The sequence below is a fragment of the Rhineura floridana genome, chromosome 9 (genome assembly GCF_030035675.1).
Source record: "Rhineura floridana isolate rRhiFlo1 chromosome 9, rRhiFlo1.hap2, whole genome shotgun sequence".
Taxonomy (NCBI): Eukaryota; Metazoa; Chordata; class Lepidosauria; order Squamata; family Rhineuridae; genus Rhineura; species Rhineura floridana.
Genome location: NC_084488.1, coordinates 113,818,165 through 113,834,859, shown reverse-complemented (window position 1 = coordinate 113,834,859; position 16,695 = coordinate 113,818,165). Strand labels below are relative to the sequence as shown.

Genomic DNA, 16,695 nt, shown 5'->3' with positions numbered 1-16,695 from the left:
ATACTGATACACATCTTTCTGATATTGCAGCTGGCTTTACGGGATGCACTCTTGAGACAGAGGAAAAGGCTGGTGAAATAACCACTGACATGCTGGAGGACATAAAAGAAAAGTGACTCAAGACTGGAGAGTGTTAAATGAACTGTGTCTGAGCTGGCTCATTCATTGCAGTTAGCAATTAACTAGTTTCTCATTTTGTCTGAACTGTGAAATTGTTTGCCAGCTTTGAAGTATATTAAAGCCGGTATATTAAACCAACTTCAAACCATGCTTTTAATATCCTGGCTGTTCAGAACTATAATTTTGTAGTTCAGACAATATATGGTTAACTGTAGTTAATTATTGCCTTTCTAGCTTTATTGCTCACACCACGAAGGATGGAATGAAAGGGCTGCTCATTCATAGTGATATGATCATCTAAACCTGGCCAATGGTGGGAGCGAAATCTAGATTTAATACTTGTAAGATGTTTCAACCTTGGATGCATAAAGAAAAGACTTGCATTTTCATTTAACATAATTCAAAATTTATTTCTGATGACAGATTAAAGACTCTGATTACAGCCACTTCCAGATTATCTGTTTGTTGAGCATTCAGTCTGATTTGTTTGCACAGTTTCTATGACATTGAGTCAAGCAATTAATACTTTTCTAATGCAATTCCCATCACCTTCTATACCACAGTTTTATTTTTTATTTTTTGGAAGCAGATTTGTTGTGACAAGAGTGCCCAGTGCACATTAACTGTGCCACCCACAAAAGAGTCTGAAAGTGCACCCCCTCTTGATGAAGGAACAGTTACTTGAGTCCTAGACAAAGATGCTCAGAGGACAGCAATGGGATTGACTTCTGAATAAAACAGGGTCCGACACAAACTTGTAAATATTTTACATAAATGGAAGAACAACGTGATTTCTGTAAAATATATTGTAAATACTTTGTGTGCTTTCATGGGTGCCTCTTAAGGATGTTATTCTGGTAAACTATATAATAAAATTAGGGTGACTTGATTTGAGCCTCATGGGACAATATCTTACTCTTTTGTTTGTGTATGATGACATGAGTCCTTACCATGTTCTGCCCATCCTAGAGTATATGGCATTGTCATATTAACATATATAAGAATACTTAGCGTTTTATATAATGCATTTCATTTTTTTCTCCAAAATTCTTAACGTATGTATATCCTTTATGGTGCCCTCCAAAGTAGGCCAGTATTATTGCTCTCATTTTTGCACGATGGAAATAAAAGATACAGGCTTGTCACTGCAGTGCGGTTTAACTGTGGCCCTTGCCAACTCTCCTTTTATGCAGAGTTCAATGGCCTGTACTCCAAAGTAAGCATGCCAAGACTTGGCAGCCTTAGCAATCTCCTCTGGTCCAACCTTGCCTAAAAATGAGTTTGTGTCTGTGGTGGGATTTGAACTTGGCAGTTCTCTGAATCAGAAGTCAGCAGACCTAAACACCTGTGGGATCTGTTTTGCTGTTTTTTACTAGAACCCCAAGGTCCAAAATACTGGTTAGCAAAGGAGCAGGGAGTAGCTTGATGCAAAATGCTGGTAAAAGGAGTAGAGCCAATTATTATCAGTTTATTTCTACACCACACTCCGCCCCCCCCCAGCAGTGAATGAAATGAAACGGACTGCCTTCAAGTCGATCCCAACTTATGGCTACCCTCTGAATACGGTTTTCATGGTAAGCGGAGTTCAGAGGGGGCTTACCGTTGCCTCCCTCTGAGGCTAGTCCTTCCCAGCTGGCTAGGGCCTGCTCAGCTTGCCACAGCTGCACAAGCCAGCCCCTTCCTTGTTCTCAACTGCCATCTGGGGGGCAACTGGGCTCTTTGGGACTATGCAGCTTGCCCACAGCAGCACAGGTGGCAGGGCACGTAACCCCTGAGTCACTCACTGTGAGGGTGATCTTTAGCTGGCCCTTGACACCCAGGAGACACTGAGTGGCGATTTGAACTCACAGGCTCTGGACTTCCAGCCAGGCTGTCCTCCCCACTGTGCTATAATAAAATACAGTAAATCTAGTGACTGAAAGAGGTACAATATGATAAATCATTAGCACACACACCCCAGGTACTATTCCAGTTATCCTGCTTCAATTCATGAGGCATAGACTGGGGTGACTTGTCTTCCATGAATGTATCTAGTCCTTTTTGAAAAGCCAGCTAAGATAATATTCATTGCCGCCTCTTGTGTATCATGAATACTTTGTCCAGAATTTACTTCCAACCATTTGCACTGATGCCTCCTGTTCTGGGTCAATGCAAAGTGCACTTAACCCTCTTGGAGGTTAAAGCAGAGTGTGTTGGTAAGCAGGTAGCAACACTTAGGGTGACATCTTGATCTTATTAAAACCCATGGCAACACACTTCTTGCTGACTTCAAAACAGTTTCACAAACAAGGACTCTGGAGTGTGCGTGGAGGGGGGAGACGCCTCAGTTTGTGGCATGCTGGAAGCACTGAATTCACATCACATTTTAAAGATGGGATATGGCTAAAGACGGACTGGAAGCTGTGGAGTTTTAAAAAACAAATCTCCACTTTAAATAACAAGACTGGAGCTGAACCGAAGAGGGTTAAATGGGGCCAGGCACTTTGTTTGGTAAATGACAGGGAATATGTTGTCATGGAAACTAAATGGTCAATTGATTCTCAACAGAGAACACATGTTCTGAATAAGAAAAAACAGAAGGGGGCAGATCTGGAGGAGGTAATATAGGGTTGCTTCCAGATTACCTGTTTACTGAGCATCCTGATCTGCCTCCTGACAGAGCTAGAGCCTGAAACGTGTGCAAGCCAGAACAACGTACACTTAACATTTCAAGCCCAAATTCTCCATAACTTCCAAGTGGCATTTGGATTACTAGCTGAAGGAAGAACAGCATTTCCAAACTATCCAACATTCTCCTCCTTCACTTAAGGGGAAGGGGGGGGGGATTAAGATACTACCCTGATCCCAGAAATGACTTGTTTTTAAGAAGCTACGTCACAAGTGTAAAAGGACCCCTTTATCAAAATCCTTGAGTTGTGTTTCCCAGAAATGAATATGCTGTATATGCTTTTTCTGTGCCAGTATTATATTGCTGGCTCGAGCCAGTATGGCATAGTGGTTAGAGTGTTGGACTATGGCCTGGGAGACCAGGGTTCGAATCCCCACACAGCCATGAAGCTCACTGGGTGACCTTGGGCCAGTCACTGCCTCTCAGCCTCAGAGGAAGGCAATGGTAAACCCCCTCTGAATACCACTTACCATGAAAACCCTATTCGTAGGGTCGCCATCAGTCAGAATTGACTTGAAGGCAGTTTATCATCATCTGCTACTGTATTTTGCTCCCTTTGGGTGGAAGGGTGGGATATAAATTTAATAAATAATGTAGGAGAGAGAACGAGAAAAAAGCAAGCCACCACTGCTTTATAAATAAATTTACCATTCTATCAATATCAACAGCAAAATAATTTTATTCCAAGATCAACAGTAAAAACAATTCATTAACGTTTAAATCCTTCCTGAAGACATAAGATTTCAAACATTCAAATAATTAAAATTTAGTTTCTGGTTACCAGTTCTTTTGGATCAGCAGAACTAAGCCATCAGTAAGAAAACAAACATTTTTGGTCTTATTTTAAGCCAAGTCCAGTGCATTATTAAGGGCTGTGTACAGTGACAGCATTTGACAGAGAGGTAGTGGTGTTCCAGTGGGTCCCCTTAGCTTAACAAGAGAAGGGGGTACACAAAATGGGAACTGTGCTGTCTCTAACTTTCTCAAGTGCCCCGTGCAAAGTGAAAAAAAAGGCAGAATTCTCACTGTACAATACATTCCTTTCCTATAGCCATGAACAGGCTGGTTGCTTAAGAATTATGCCAACTTGAGCTTGTTATTGTATCTGTCTATGCTTGGAATCTTCGGAGATTTGCTTTCATTTTATTTTGGATTATTTGTGAGCTAAGTCCCTGTATCAGTTTTAATAAGATATAATAAAAGTTGGGGGGGGGTGGCAGAATTTTAGAGACTGGGGACCTTTTGGCTACTTTGGGGGCTTAGCAAATGCTCACTCCTATCATTTTTGAACTTGGCCACGGTTAATGAGTTCAGTATTTGGAGCAGATCTGCGTGGATGGTGAAGGTGATCATCCCAGAAGCTGCGGATGGAATGGAAGAAAACTTTGGTCAAGAGACTCTGACTCATAATGGAAACAGGCCTGAATGCCTGCTTAGAGGGCAGAAATGTTTTTTTCTTGAGTGTGGGAGAAGCAGAAATGCTGGCAAGTCATTAGTCAAGAGATAATGCACCGGTATGAAGAAGGTATGCATTTTTTGTTTGTTATGTGCCTTCAAGTCGATTACGACTTATGGCGACCCTATGAATCAGCAACCTCCAAGAGCATCTGTCATGAACCACCCTGTTCAGATCTTGTACATTCAGGTTTATGGCTTCCTTTAGGGAATCAATCCATCTCGTTTGGCCTTCCTCTTTTTCTACTCCCTTCTATTTTTCCCAGCATGATTGTCTTTTCTAGTGAATAAGGTCTTCTCATTATGTGTCCAAAGTATAATAATCTCAGTTTCATCATTTTAGCTTCTAATGATAGTTCTGGTTTAATTCGCTCTAACACCCAATTAATTGACTTTTTTGCAGTCCATGGTATCCGCAAAGCTCTCCTCCAACACCACATTTCAAACGAGTTGATTTTTCTCTTATCTGCTTTTCTCACTGTCCAGCTTTTACATCCATACATAGAAATCGGGAATACCATGGTCTGAATGATCCTGACTTTGGTGTTCAGTGATACATCTTTGCATTTGAGAACCTTTTCTAGTTCTATACAGTGGCATGACTGGGGGGTGCAGACCGCATCGGGTGACACCATCAGAGGGGGGTGACACCCAGAGCCGCTATCTTCAGCCCTGCAGAGGCCATCTCGCCAGCCACATCCCTCTTGAGGAATCTCCCACTCTTCGGCTGCAGAGCAGTTTTTTTCCCCCATCCTGCCTGCCCTGACCACTCATCAGCTGTGAATTTTAGGTGGGAGGTTTGAACCCCTGCCTGCTCTTGGGCTGTGTGCCTGAGTGGCTTCCCAGGCAGGATGGGGGGAAAACTGCTCTGCAGCCAAAGAGCAGGAGATTCAAACCTCCAGCCCAGGCAAGCACTGCCTCTGTAAACCCGCTGCATGCTTCAGTGGCGTACCAAGGGGGGGTCGGGGTGCAGTCAATCAGGGTGCAAAGATGGAATAGGGTTACCAGGTGTCTGATTTTCAGCTGGAGTTTCCGGTTTTGGGGGGTCCCCTCTGGGTCTCCAGATAACTTGCCTTAATCTCTGGACTCTCAGCTTCAATTAAAGAAAAACACTAAGTTTCTAGATCGTCTGGTTCCCGAGATATACACCAAAACGTCAGCCCCCCATGACTCTTTAATCTGTTTTTTAACCAATCTGTATAGCAGCTTTTAGCCAGAGCTTGGAAAAGTTACTTTTTTAAACTACAGCTCCCATCAGCCCCAGCCAGCATGGCCACTGGATTGGGCTGATGGGAGTTATAGTTCAAAAAAATAACTTTTCCAAGCTCTGGCCTCTAATCACGCCCTTTCAGGATTGTAGCCAATAAGGGGAGCCAGGCTTGTGATTTGTTGACCCAGACAGTGCTTAGGCTTCATTACAACGTCAAAATGGTGGTTTTGAGGTCTTCAGTTTGAGTAAGTAAGAATATGGGTTAAAGTTTTTTTCCTCTTGTGTGTAGCACGCAGTCAGACCCTGGGCTGTTGGAGAGGGCAGTGCTTTGAAAACCTTTCCAATATGAAAGCTTTAATCCAATACTGCTTTTCTGGGAGTAAAGGAATGCTGATCCCATGTGCCTGGAGTAAACCCCATTGAATTCATTAGGACTTACTTTTGAGTAGACATGGTTAGGATTGTGCTGTAAATTAATGGGACTTCTGAGTAAACATAACAAAGAATTCTATTGTTTTCTTAACGAATTGTCACTTTAACCACATGAAACTATGTAAATGTAAATACATTTAGGCTGTGTGTATGATATTGTAATTTAAAGGTGTAATTTTAATTTTGCTAGTTGTTTATGTCACTACTATTGCCATTACATGCAGTGATATATTGGAATTACAATTTACGAGTAACATTAGTACAAAAAACATTACTAAGGATTCTGTATGGTCTGGTATGGGAGGAGGTCCATGGGGGTGACACTATGAGTTACCGCACTGGGTGACACCAACCCTAGTGACGCCACTGCTATCACAGCTGCCCTAGCCTTCTTCTGATTTCTTGACTATTGTGTCCATTTTGGTTAATAACTATGCCAAGGTATTGATAATCCTTGACAAGTTCAATGTCCTCATTGTCAACTTTAAAGTTACATAAATCTTCTGTTGTCATTACTTTCGTTGTTTTGAGGTTGAGCTGTAGTCCTGCTTTTGTGCTTTCCTCTTTAACTTTCATCAGCATTCTTTTCACATCATTACTGGTTTCTGCTAATAGTATGGTATCGTCTGCATATCTTAAATCATTGATATTTCTCCCTCTAATTTTCACACCTCCTTCATCTTGGTCCAATCCCGCTTTCTGTATCTGTTCTGCGTACAGATTAAACAAATAGGGTGATAAAAATGGAGTTTTTATTCTCAGATTCATCTCAATGGATCAGAGCATAAAAATCTATAATTTGAGTGACCTCTATAGTACAGGCCTTGCGTTGACCACAAAGTCATGGGAACTAGTTTGCTAATCCCAGGAAGACATGTACCAACAGAATTAATTAGTCGTACAGAAAGGTTTAAACTCCCAAGTATGCTCAGGTGTAATCCCTTTAATGAGACAATGGTATATGCCTAAGTGTTTGAGTCAGTGAAACTCACAAAAGATAAGGGTATGAGTTAATTAACACAAATTCAATTCCTGCAAGTAAAGGAATTAAAGGAAGTAAAGTCTAGTAGATAGAACAACCATATAACAGGAAACTCAGTTTTATACGAAATCACTCACTAGTATCCCCACTCCCAAATTACATTCAGTCCAATGAAGGTCCAATATAAAGGTTTAAACTTTAGTTTTTGAAGAGTTGGTAGCACCTCTTGGCCTCCAATAACTTCCTCATTTTACACAACACTCTCCAAGATCATCTCAACATGTAACTTGGGACACCGGATAAGGAGAGAGATAAGAATGAGATGCTTGGCCAGGTGGTAATATGCAGGAGGAGAAAGAGAGAGGCTGGCTCTCACTAAGCATATAATCCTGCCCTGATATCCTTGAGGAAATGTATAGTCTATGCATATCTCTATTGATTTCCTTCTTTCTCTGTATGATTTCATGCAGCTTTGACTGTACTTAGCCTTAGGGTCTCTGTCTTATGCTATCTATGATGTTAGGGAATGAATGACTGAGTAAAGGTTAGATGCTGTTCACATTAATTGTAAATGCTAATTTTTCCCTGTTTCCTCTTCGAATAAACCAATATTATTTTTTGGTCTGATGCCACAAGGCTTTGTTATTTTTACTGCAACACACTTGCATAGCTACCTCTATGCAAGTTATATCACCCAAATTTCACTGCTGTTGTCAGTAGTCTGAAGAGAGAGAACATAAACATTCAATGGAATATGTTGGTGCAACATCACAACTACTGTCCAATCAACACTGAACGTGACGGATGTGTCTGGATATGTACATCCCCATCTGAGATTATAACTGTAAATCCACAAAGAGCAACAGGCAATGTGATCAGGCCGCATCCGCATCATACATTCAAAGCAATATTATACCACTTTAACAGTCATGGCTTCCCCCTAAGAATCCTGGGAAGTGTCGGATCTTAGTAAGCGGTCTGAAGAGCCCTATTCTCCTCACAGAGCTATAAATTCCCAGAGTCGCTAGAAGAGGGACTGACTGTTAAACCGCTATGCAAATTAAAGCTACGTTTCTGGAAATACAAGAAAATGGGTCTGGGGAGGGTTTAAATACTACGTTTTTTGGCCAGTGCAAAGCAGTTACATGTCAGGGATTGCCAGCCAGAGAAGTTGGGTATTTGGATGGGTCTGAGAACTGACAATCCAAGTGGCAATCTGCATTAAATATTAAAACTTACACATTTTCCCTCCAAGGTCCTGATCCGTGTCATGTACTCACCGGGGGTTGCAGCACTCATTACAGTGGTATAAACTGTACAGCTTGTAAAAAATATGAAAAGAAATGAGGCATGATATACATAAAATTCTCACTCCAACCTAAACTTTAATTTGAATAGAACAGAGACTAGATTTGGAAGACCCCTTTTATACACTGAATTATTTATTTAAAGCATCTTTATCCTTCTCAGCGAAAAAATAAAAAAGGCTCCTCCCAGAAAGGCTTACAAATGTCTTAAGACTGGCTTACAATCTAAAAGCCATGATATACAAGGAAAGGGGATGGGGTGGGAGCAGGAAAAAAGAAAACCCAGGCACTCTTTCTTTAGTTACAGACTTTTTGCAATGACCAGCTGGAATGGAAATACTTTGAAGAGGAGAAGCCTAAAGTTGCTGGTCTTTCTGCACAGTTCCATCTGCTGCAATCTAATGAAATGGCTTCTGTGAACGACAGTTGAAGGAGCAACCTGACTGAGTTGGTCTTTGACGAATGAAATGCTTGATGCATGCTGGGATCCAGACAGAACAGGATTGTCAAAAGGGGTCAGCTCCATGTTGGCAGAGTCAAGGGCACCAAACCCTCATCGGTTCAACTATGGACTGGCCCCAGATGCCTTCCCTCAACCCTAATGGAACAGCAGAGGACTCTGACCGACCCTTTTCTGGTTGTCTCTCTTCCTCTAGATGGGAGCTGGGGGCAGGAGTATTACAGTCACTAAGGACACATCCTGTCAGCTGGTATAGCACAGTGGGGAGGAGAGCCTGGCTGGGAGTCCAGAGTCTGTGAGTTCAAATCCCACTCGTGTCTCCTGGGTGTCAAGGGCCAGCTAAAGATCACCCCCACAAGGAGTGGCTCAGGGGTTACGGGCCGTGCCACCTGTGCAGCCGTGGGCAAGCTGCATAGTCCCAAGGAGCCCAGTTGCCCCTCAGCTGGCAGTTGAGAACAAGGAAGGGGCTGGCTTGTGCAGCTGTGGCAAGCTGAGCAGGCCCTAGCCAGCTGGGGAGGACTAGCCTCAGAGGGAGGCAATGGTAACCCCCCTCTGAATACCGCTTACCATGAAATCCCTATTCATAGGGTCGCCATAAGTCGGGATCGACTTGAAGGCAGTCCATATACCACTTTAACTGTCATGGCTTCCCCCAAAGAATCCTGGGGACCGTAGTTCACCCCACAGAGTTACAGTTCCCAGCATACATTAACAAACTACAGTTCCCAGGATTCTCTGGGGGAAAGCCATGTGCTTTAAATATAGGGTGTGGATATAATCCATGGGGCAGGGCTAGCCAATGTGGCTCTCCCCCAGATGCTGCTGGACTACAACTCCCATCATCCCATTCCCAGATCATTGGCCATGCTGGCTGGGGCTCATGGGAGCTGGAGTCCAGCAACCTCTGGAGGGCACCACATTGGCTACCCCTGTCGTATAGCCAGTGATAGACCTAAGGGAAGACGGGGGAAGGGGGGAATCCAAAACAAAGGTATCACAGTAAGCAATTAAGAAAAAAAACCTTACTTGTTTAAGACCGGCTGTACTGATAGTACCTGGAAAACAACAAAGTGGAAGGAGTCCACGTTCTGAATTAATTAAAAGCACTTCTGAACGGCTTAATTTGAAAAAAATGTTTCAGCAGCATGCAGAAGTATAGCATAAGGACAATAAAACAGCAGCATTGGTGGTGGTGGGGAATTGTTTTCCAAGATACCACAGCAAACATTAACTACAGATGTTTAGAACATAGGAAGCTGCCTTAATACATTTATACCCCGCCTTTCTTTTTCATGAAACGCGAGGCGGCTTCCCAGGCTGTCTCCCATCCAGGCACTGACCAGACCTGACCCTGCTTAGCTTCAGCAGGGAGCTGGCCTCATGTGCCTTCAGACCACAGTCTGGTCCATCAGTCCATCTAGGGGAGGGACGTAGGCTCAGCAATACAGCATCAGCTCTGCATGCAGAAGGATCCTGGTTCAATCCCCAGCATCTTCTGGCAGGGTGGGGCAAGGCTCCTACCTGAAACCCCAAAGAGCTGCTGCCAGTCAGTGCATACAATACTGAGCTAGAGGCAGCAATGGTCTGACTCGGTATAGGGCAACTTCTGAGATTCCTAGCTCAGTATTGTCTACACTGACTGGCAGCAGCTCTCCAGGTTTTTAGACAGGAGTCTGTCCCACAAAGACTGCACTCTGAGGTCTGCCCCTCCCCAATTTCATTGAAATTAGGCTTGAAAGAAGCACTCTGCAGCCAATAGAATTGTAGCATGTGCTAGGTTGCAGTGTGTGTGTCTGTGTGTGTCACCTTTAATAGGTCCTCCTGCTTGCAGCTGTGACCACAGGCCCAAAAAGCTGGCAACCCTTGAAAGATCCCACCAGAAAATGACTCTAGCACAAAGCTCTCGATACAAGAGTTTTAATTTTTTAAAATGGGTATGACATAAAATAAAATAGAGGACTTACATTGTAGAGAGACTTGGGATTAATCTTGCTCTGTCCAGTGGCATTCAGCGCTTTCATGGCTGGAGTCCTGTAGAAGAAAAATAAAATGTTGGTGGATAAATGGTGGCTGAACAAGACTCATGATGCAGAGTACTAGTTTATACTGCAGGAAGGAGGTGTCTGAATGTTTCCCCCAGATGAGATTCTCCTTGTCCATGGGGGAAAAAAACAGGAGGCTGAGCAGCATCTAGTCTTGGCTTGCGGGGTCACTTTCAGTTATTATTATTATTGTTAATTATTGAATGTATATCCCAACCTTCCTCCTGATGGAATCCAGAGCGGCCTGAGGATGCAGACTTAATGCTTGCAGGTGTCCAGTCTACCACATGCTCTCGACTCTTGCCTTTCAAGGCAAGGAAGAACTGACCAGGTGGGTCCAGGGAGCGGTTAGCACCTCTTTGAGAGAGGGGTAGTGCCCACTGCCCTGGAGGAGGCAGTGCCAAGGCCCCTCCTCAAGCACCCCTCTCTAGACCCTGAGATATTAGATAACTACCATTCAGTGGCCAACGTCCCATTCCTGGGCAAGGGGACTGAGATGGCAGTGGTCAGTCAGCTTCAGGTGTGCCTGAGCCTCAAGTTACAGGAAGCCAGATTTCTGCTGAACATCAGGAAAAACATTGTAACTGTTAGAGCAGCAGGACAGTGGAACCAATTGCCTAGGAAAGTGGTGGGCTCTCCAGCGCTGGGGGCATTCAAGAGGCAGCAGGACAGCCCTGCATGGAACAGGGGGTTGGACTCGATAGCCTTATAGGTCCCTTCCTACTCTACTATTCTATCATTCTATATGGTGATTATCTAGACTCATTTCAATCTGGCCTCAGACCTGGGTTCAGCACTGAAAATAGTCCGGGTCACTGATTTATCAGAAGAGAACTTCTTCTGATGGTTCTCCTTGATCTCTCTGTGGCTTTTGATATCACTGACCATGGTATCCTCCTGGATCAGCTCTGGAAGTTAAAGGCACCATGTCATGCTAGTTCTGCTACTATCTGAACTTTCTAGAAACAGCTGAAGACATTTTGTTCTGACAAGCTTTCCCAGCTGGATGAATAGGTCTCTGCCATGGATGTACTTTTTATTTATTTACTTTTTAATTTATGTGCTGCTGGTCTGTGCAGTTTTTAAACTTTTTGTTGTTGTTGTTTCATCTTGTTTTAGTTGTTTCATCACCTTGAGACGTGTGGAAGCTGCTGCTGCTGCAGCTGATAATAATAATAATAATAATAACAACAACAACAACAACAACGTAGCACCGGGAGACTTTTGTAGCAGAACCCCACCTACACACAAGAAGAAGTTATCAGGAGGTTGGGTGGAACCCTGAGGTTCCAGCCACTCCACCTGTAGAACCTTACTGTGGTATCTGAGATTTCACGATAATGCTGTTTCATAACCGCTATATCGCAGTGGCTCTCCTGTATAATCAAGCATGTATGCATTCTGCACATTTTTTTCCTTTTTCCTTTTTTAAAAAAAGGTCACTTGACAAAATCACCTCCCAGCAAAATATACCTTCGATCATCCAAAGGAGGAGGGGTTGTCCAGTGATCGTAGTTGGTCTCCACCCGGTACCACCTACAAACAAGACACAGTTAATACTTATCACTGCATCAGTTTGGCCTATTTTTTAAAACCTGTCTTCCCAACCCTCCTTCAACCTGGTAAAATGGAAATGGACTGCCTTCAAGTTGATTCCGACTCTTCCCAACCCTATGAAGAGGGTTTTCATGGTAAGCAGTATTCAGAGGGGTTTACCATTGCCTTCCTCTGAGACTGAGAGGCAGTGAGCTTCATGGCTGTGTGGGGATTCGAACCCTGGTCTCCCAGGTCGTAGTCCAACACTCTAACCACTACACCACACTGGCTATCTTAAATGAGTTGGGGCACCTCAATTAGGAGGTTCATCTGGCTGACCCCTTCATTGCCTCTGTCTGAGGATTCTATGGACTTTCTTTTTGCTGCCTTTTTTTCCCAGCCGTGCTGCCCGGGGCTGATGGGAGTTGTAGTTCAAAATATTGGGGAGGGAGGAAGAGCGCAACAGCATGGGGAAGGCAGAATTTGATTATGTGTTTTTGTGTACTGTTCCTGCTGTGTTTTATTGCTACTATTTTGTTGATTTTTGCCGTTATTTTGTTAATATATTTTTATTTTGTACACCACCTCAAAATTTGCCTCTAGCATAGAAAGGTGGGGGGATGTGAATCCTAATGTAAACAAACAATAAAATGTTAGATTCTCCTCACCAAATGGGCAAATACAGCAAAGGAAACATTTGCTCCGGTTATCCCTTTAGGAGTCAGACTAGACACAACAGGGCCTACCCACATTTGTCTGCCTAAGTATATGCCTTGCTGGTGTATAAACACAGGGTGGAATAGAGGTGGGCAGGTGTGGGGGGCGCTGTCTTGCCTCCCTGCAACTTTAAAGACACTAATTCCCTAGACTGAATTATAGCCGGGCTGGGAGAAAGTTCCGCAAATGATGGATCATAAAGAGATGAGCGCAGAGAGGGAGCCCCCCTCACCTGCACACCCCATTTAATACAAAAATTAGATCCACCTCCATTTTACACATGAATGGACATAAACACACACACCTCACTGCTCGCATCACGTTGAGTTAGCCCATATGTAGGGAGTCTTTTTCAGCTCAAGGGCCGCATTCCCTTCTGGGCAACTTTCCAAGGGCCACCTGCCATAGCTCAGTGGGGCAAGAGGCAGACGTGAATGGAACAACGGATGTAAAATATACCTCTGTACAGAAGGCTAGTTTCTACGCACACCCCCTCTGTCTTCCAGCCAGGCAAAAATACTCAGCAAGGATATGAAGTAGGGCTGATGAGGGGTGTGGCCTTGGGAGTGGGGCTGTGGCTAAAGAGGGATCCATGGCCTTGGGAGAGTCCCAAGGGCCAGACAGAGAGGTCTGGAGGCCGCATTTGGGCAGGAGGTTCCCTTCCTGTGAGCAAGCCTTTCATAAATGGCTACTCACCTTCTGTATTGAGTGATCAGATACTATACAAGATCAGCCCTTCAGCAGCCTCAGGTTGGACCAGCCTGGATCTCTTCTGGCTAGAGGCCTTTTCCAAACAGTTGAGCTCCCTCCCCTGCTCAAAAGCCACCAAGGAACACTTATATTCCCTCAATCTACAAATACGTAACTCGTTTTCCATCTCCCAACCTACGAAGCTCCATGATTACATAAGAACATAAGAACATAAGAAGAGCCTGCTGGATCAGGCCAGTGGCCCATCTAGTCCAGCATCCTGTTCTCACAGTGGCCAACCAGGTGCCTGGGGGAAGCCCGCAAGCAGGACCTGAGTGCAAGAACACTCTCTCCTCCTGAGGCTTCCGGCAACTGGTTTTCAGAAGCATGCTGCCTCTGACTAGGGTGGCAGAGCACAGCCATCATGGCTAGTAGCCATTGATAGCCCTGTCCTCCATGAATTTGTCTAATCTTCTTTTAAAGCCATCCAAGCCTGTGGCCATTACTGCATCTTGTGGGAGCAAATTCCATAGTTTAACTATGCGCTGAGTAAAGAAGTACTTCCTTTTGTCTGTCCTGAATCTTCCAACATTCAGCTTCTTTGAATGTCCACGAGTTCTAGTATTATGAGAGAGGGAGAAGAACTTTTCTCTATCCACTTTCTCAAGGCCATGCATAATTTTATACACTTCTATCATGCCTCCTCTGACCCGCCTTTTCTCTAAACTAAAAAGCCCCAAATGCTGCAACCTTTCCTCGTAAGGGAGTCGCTCCATCCCCTTGATCATTCTGGTTGCCCTCTTCTGAACCTTTTCCAACTCTATCATATCCTTTCTGAGATGAGGCGACCAGAACTGTACACAGTATTCCAAATGCGGCCGCACCATAGATTTATACAACGGCATTATGATATCGGCTGTTTTATTTTCAATACCTTTCCTAATTATTGCTAGCATGGAATTTGCCTTTTTCACAGCTGCCGCACACTGGGTCGACATTTTCATCGTGCTGTCCACCACAACCCCGAGGTCTCTCTCCTGGTCGGGCACCGCCAGTTCAGACCCCATGAGCGTATATGTGAAATTCAGATTTTTTGCTCCAATATGCATAATTTTACACTTGTTTATATTGAATTGCATTTGCCATTTTTCCACCCATTCACTCAGTTTGGAGAGATCTTTTTGGAGCTCTTCGCAATCCCTTTTTGTTTTAACAACTGATCCTTGAGGGACTCCACTTTCTACAGCCCTCCATTGGGAGAACTGTCCGTTTATTCCTACTCTCTGCTTTCTACTTCTTAACCAATTCCTTATCCACAAGAGGACCTCTCCTCTTATTCCATGACTGCTAAGCTTCCTCAGAAGCCTTTGGTGAGATACCTTGTCAAACGCTTTTTGAAAGTCTAAGTACACTATGTCCACTGGATCACCTCTATCTATATGCTTGTTGACACTCTCAAAGAATTCTAATAGGTTACTGAGACAGGACTTTCCCTTGCAGAAGCCATGCTGGCTCTGCTTCAGCAAGCCTTGTTCTTCTATGTGCTTAGTTAATCTAGCTTTAATAATACTTTCTACCAGTTTTCCAGGGACAGAAGTTAAGCTAACTGGCCTGTAATTTCCGGGATCCCCTCTGGATCCCTTTTTGAAGATTGGCGTTACATTTGCCACTTTCCAGTCCTCAGGCACGGAGGAGGACCCGAGGGACAAGTTACATATTTTAGTTAGCAGATCAGCAATTTCACATTTGAGTTCTTTGAGAACTCTCGGGTGGATGCCATCCGGGCCCGGTGATTTGTCAGTTTTTATATTGTCCATTAAGCTTAGAACTTCCTCTCTTGTTACCACTATTTGTCTTAGTTCCTCAGAATCCCTTCCTGCAAATGTTAGTTCAGGTTCAGGGATCTGCCCTATATCTTCCACTGTGAAGACAGATGCAAAGAATTCATTTAGCTTCTCTGCAATCTCCTTATCGTTCTTTAGTACACCTTTGACTCCCTTATCATCCAAGGGTCCAATTGTCTCCCTAGATGGTCTCCTGCTTTGAATGTATTTATAGAATTTTTTGTTGTTGGTTTTTATGTTCTTAGCAATGTGCTCCTCAAATTCTTTTTTAGCATCCCTTATTGTCTTCTTGCATTTCTTTTGCCAGAGTTTGTGTTCTTTTTTATTTTCTTCATTTGGACAAGACTTCTATTTTCTGAAGGAAGACTTCTTGCCTCTAAGAGCTTCCTTGACTTTGCTCATTAACCATGCTGGCATCTTCTTGGCCCTGGCGGTACCTTTTCTGATCTGCGGTATGCACTCCAGTTGAGCTTCTAATATAGTGTTTTTAAACAACTTCCAAGCATTTTCGAGTGATGTGACCCTCTGGACTTTGTTTTTCAGCTTTCTTTTTACCAATCCCCTCATTTTTGTGAAGTTTCCTCTTTTGAAGTCAAATGTGACCGTGTTGGATTTTATTGGCAATTGGCCAGTTACATGTATGTTTAATTTAATAGCACTGTGGTCACTGCTCCCAATCGGTTCAACAACACTTACATCTCGCACCAGGTCCCGGTCCCCACTGAGGATTAAGTCCAGGGTTGCCGTCCCTCTGGTCAGTTCCATGACCAACTGATCTAGGGAATAGTCATTTAGAATATCTAGAAACTTTGCTTCTTTGTCATGACTGGAACACATATGCAGCCAGTCTATGTCCGGGTAGTTGAAGTCACCCATTACTACCACATTTCCTAGTTTGGATGCTTCCTCAATTTCATATCTCATCTCCAGGTCTCCCTGAGCATTTTGATCAGGGGGACGATAGATCGTTCCCAGTATTAAGTCCCTCCTGGGGCACGGTATCACCACCCACAACGATTCTGTGGAGGAGTCTGCCTCTTTTGGGGTTTCCAGCTTGCTGGATTCAATGCCTTCTTTCACGTATAGAGCGACTCCGCCACCAATACGTCCTTCCCTGTCCTTCCGATATAGTTTATATCCAGGGATAACCGTATCCCACTGATTTTCTCCATTCCACCAGGTCTCGGTTATGCTCACTATATCAATGCTCTTCTCTAAGACCAAGCACTCCA

The 16,695-nt window shown here is 43.9% G+C and overlaps 2 protein-coding genes across 5 annotated transcripts in view; one reads left to right on the top strand and one right to left on the bottom strand.

Moving 5' to 3' along the window:
- The window catches only part of LOC133363840 (protein SDA1 homolog), a 30,829-nt gene extending 30,263 nt beyond the window's left edge, over positions 1-566 (top strand). For both annotated transcript variants that reach the window (XM_061583391.1, XM_061583392.1), the window contains exon 22: positions 31-566. In XM_061583391.1, coding sequence (XP_061439375.1) covers positions 31-81 — 51 coding nt within the window. In that variant the 3' untranslated portion in view covers positions 82-566. The remainder of the gene's footprint in view (positions 1-30) is intronic.
- Positions 567-3,449: 2,883 nt separating this feature from the next.
- NAAA (N-acylethanolamine acid amidase) overlaps positions 3,450-16,695 on the bottom strand; it is a 35,067-nt gene continuing 21,821 nt past the window's right edge. The window contains exons 7-11 of one of the 3 annotated variants that reach the window (XM_061583394.1): positions 12,150-12,212; positions 10,599-10,665; positions 9,661-9,689; positions 8,107-8,188; positions 3,450-6,590 (exon numbers count right to left, since the gene is read on the bottom strand). In XM_061583394.1, the coding sequence (XP_061439378.1) occupies positions 6,258-6,590; positions 8,107-8,188; positions 9,661-9,689; positions 10,599-10,665; positions 12,150-12,212 (574 nt within the window). In that variant the 3' untranslated portion in view covers positions 3,450-6,257. Of the gene's footprint in view, positions 6,596-8,106; positions 8,189-9,660; positions 9,690-10,598; positions 10,666-12,149; positions 12,213-16,695 lie in introns of all 3 variants that reach the window. The other 2 variants (XM_061583395.1, XM_061583396.1) reach the window with 2 other exon arrangements.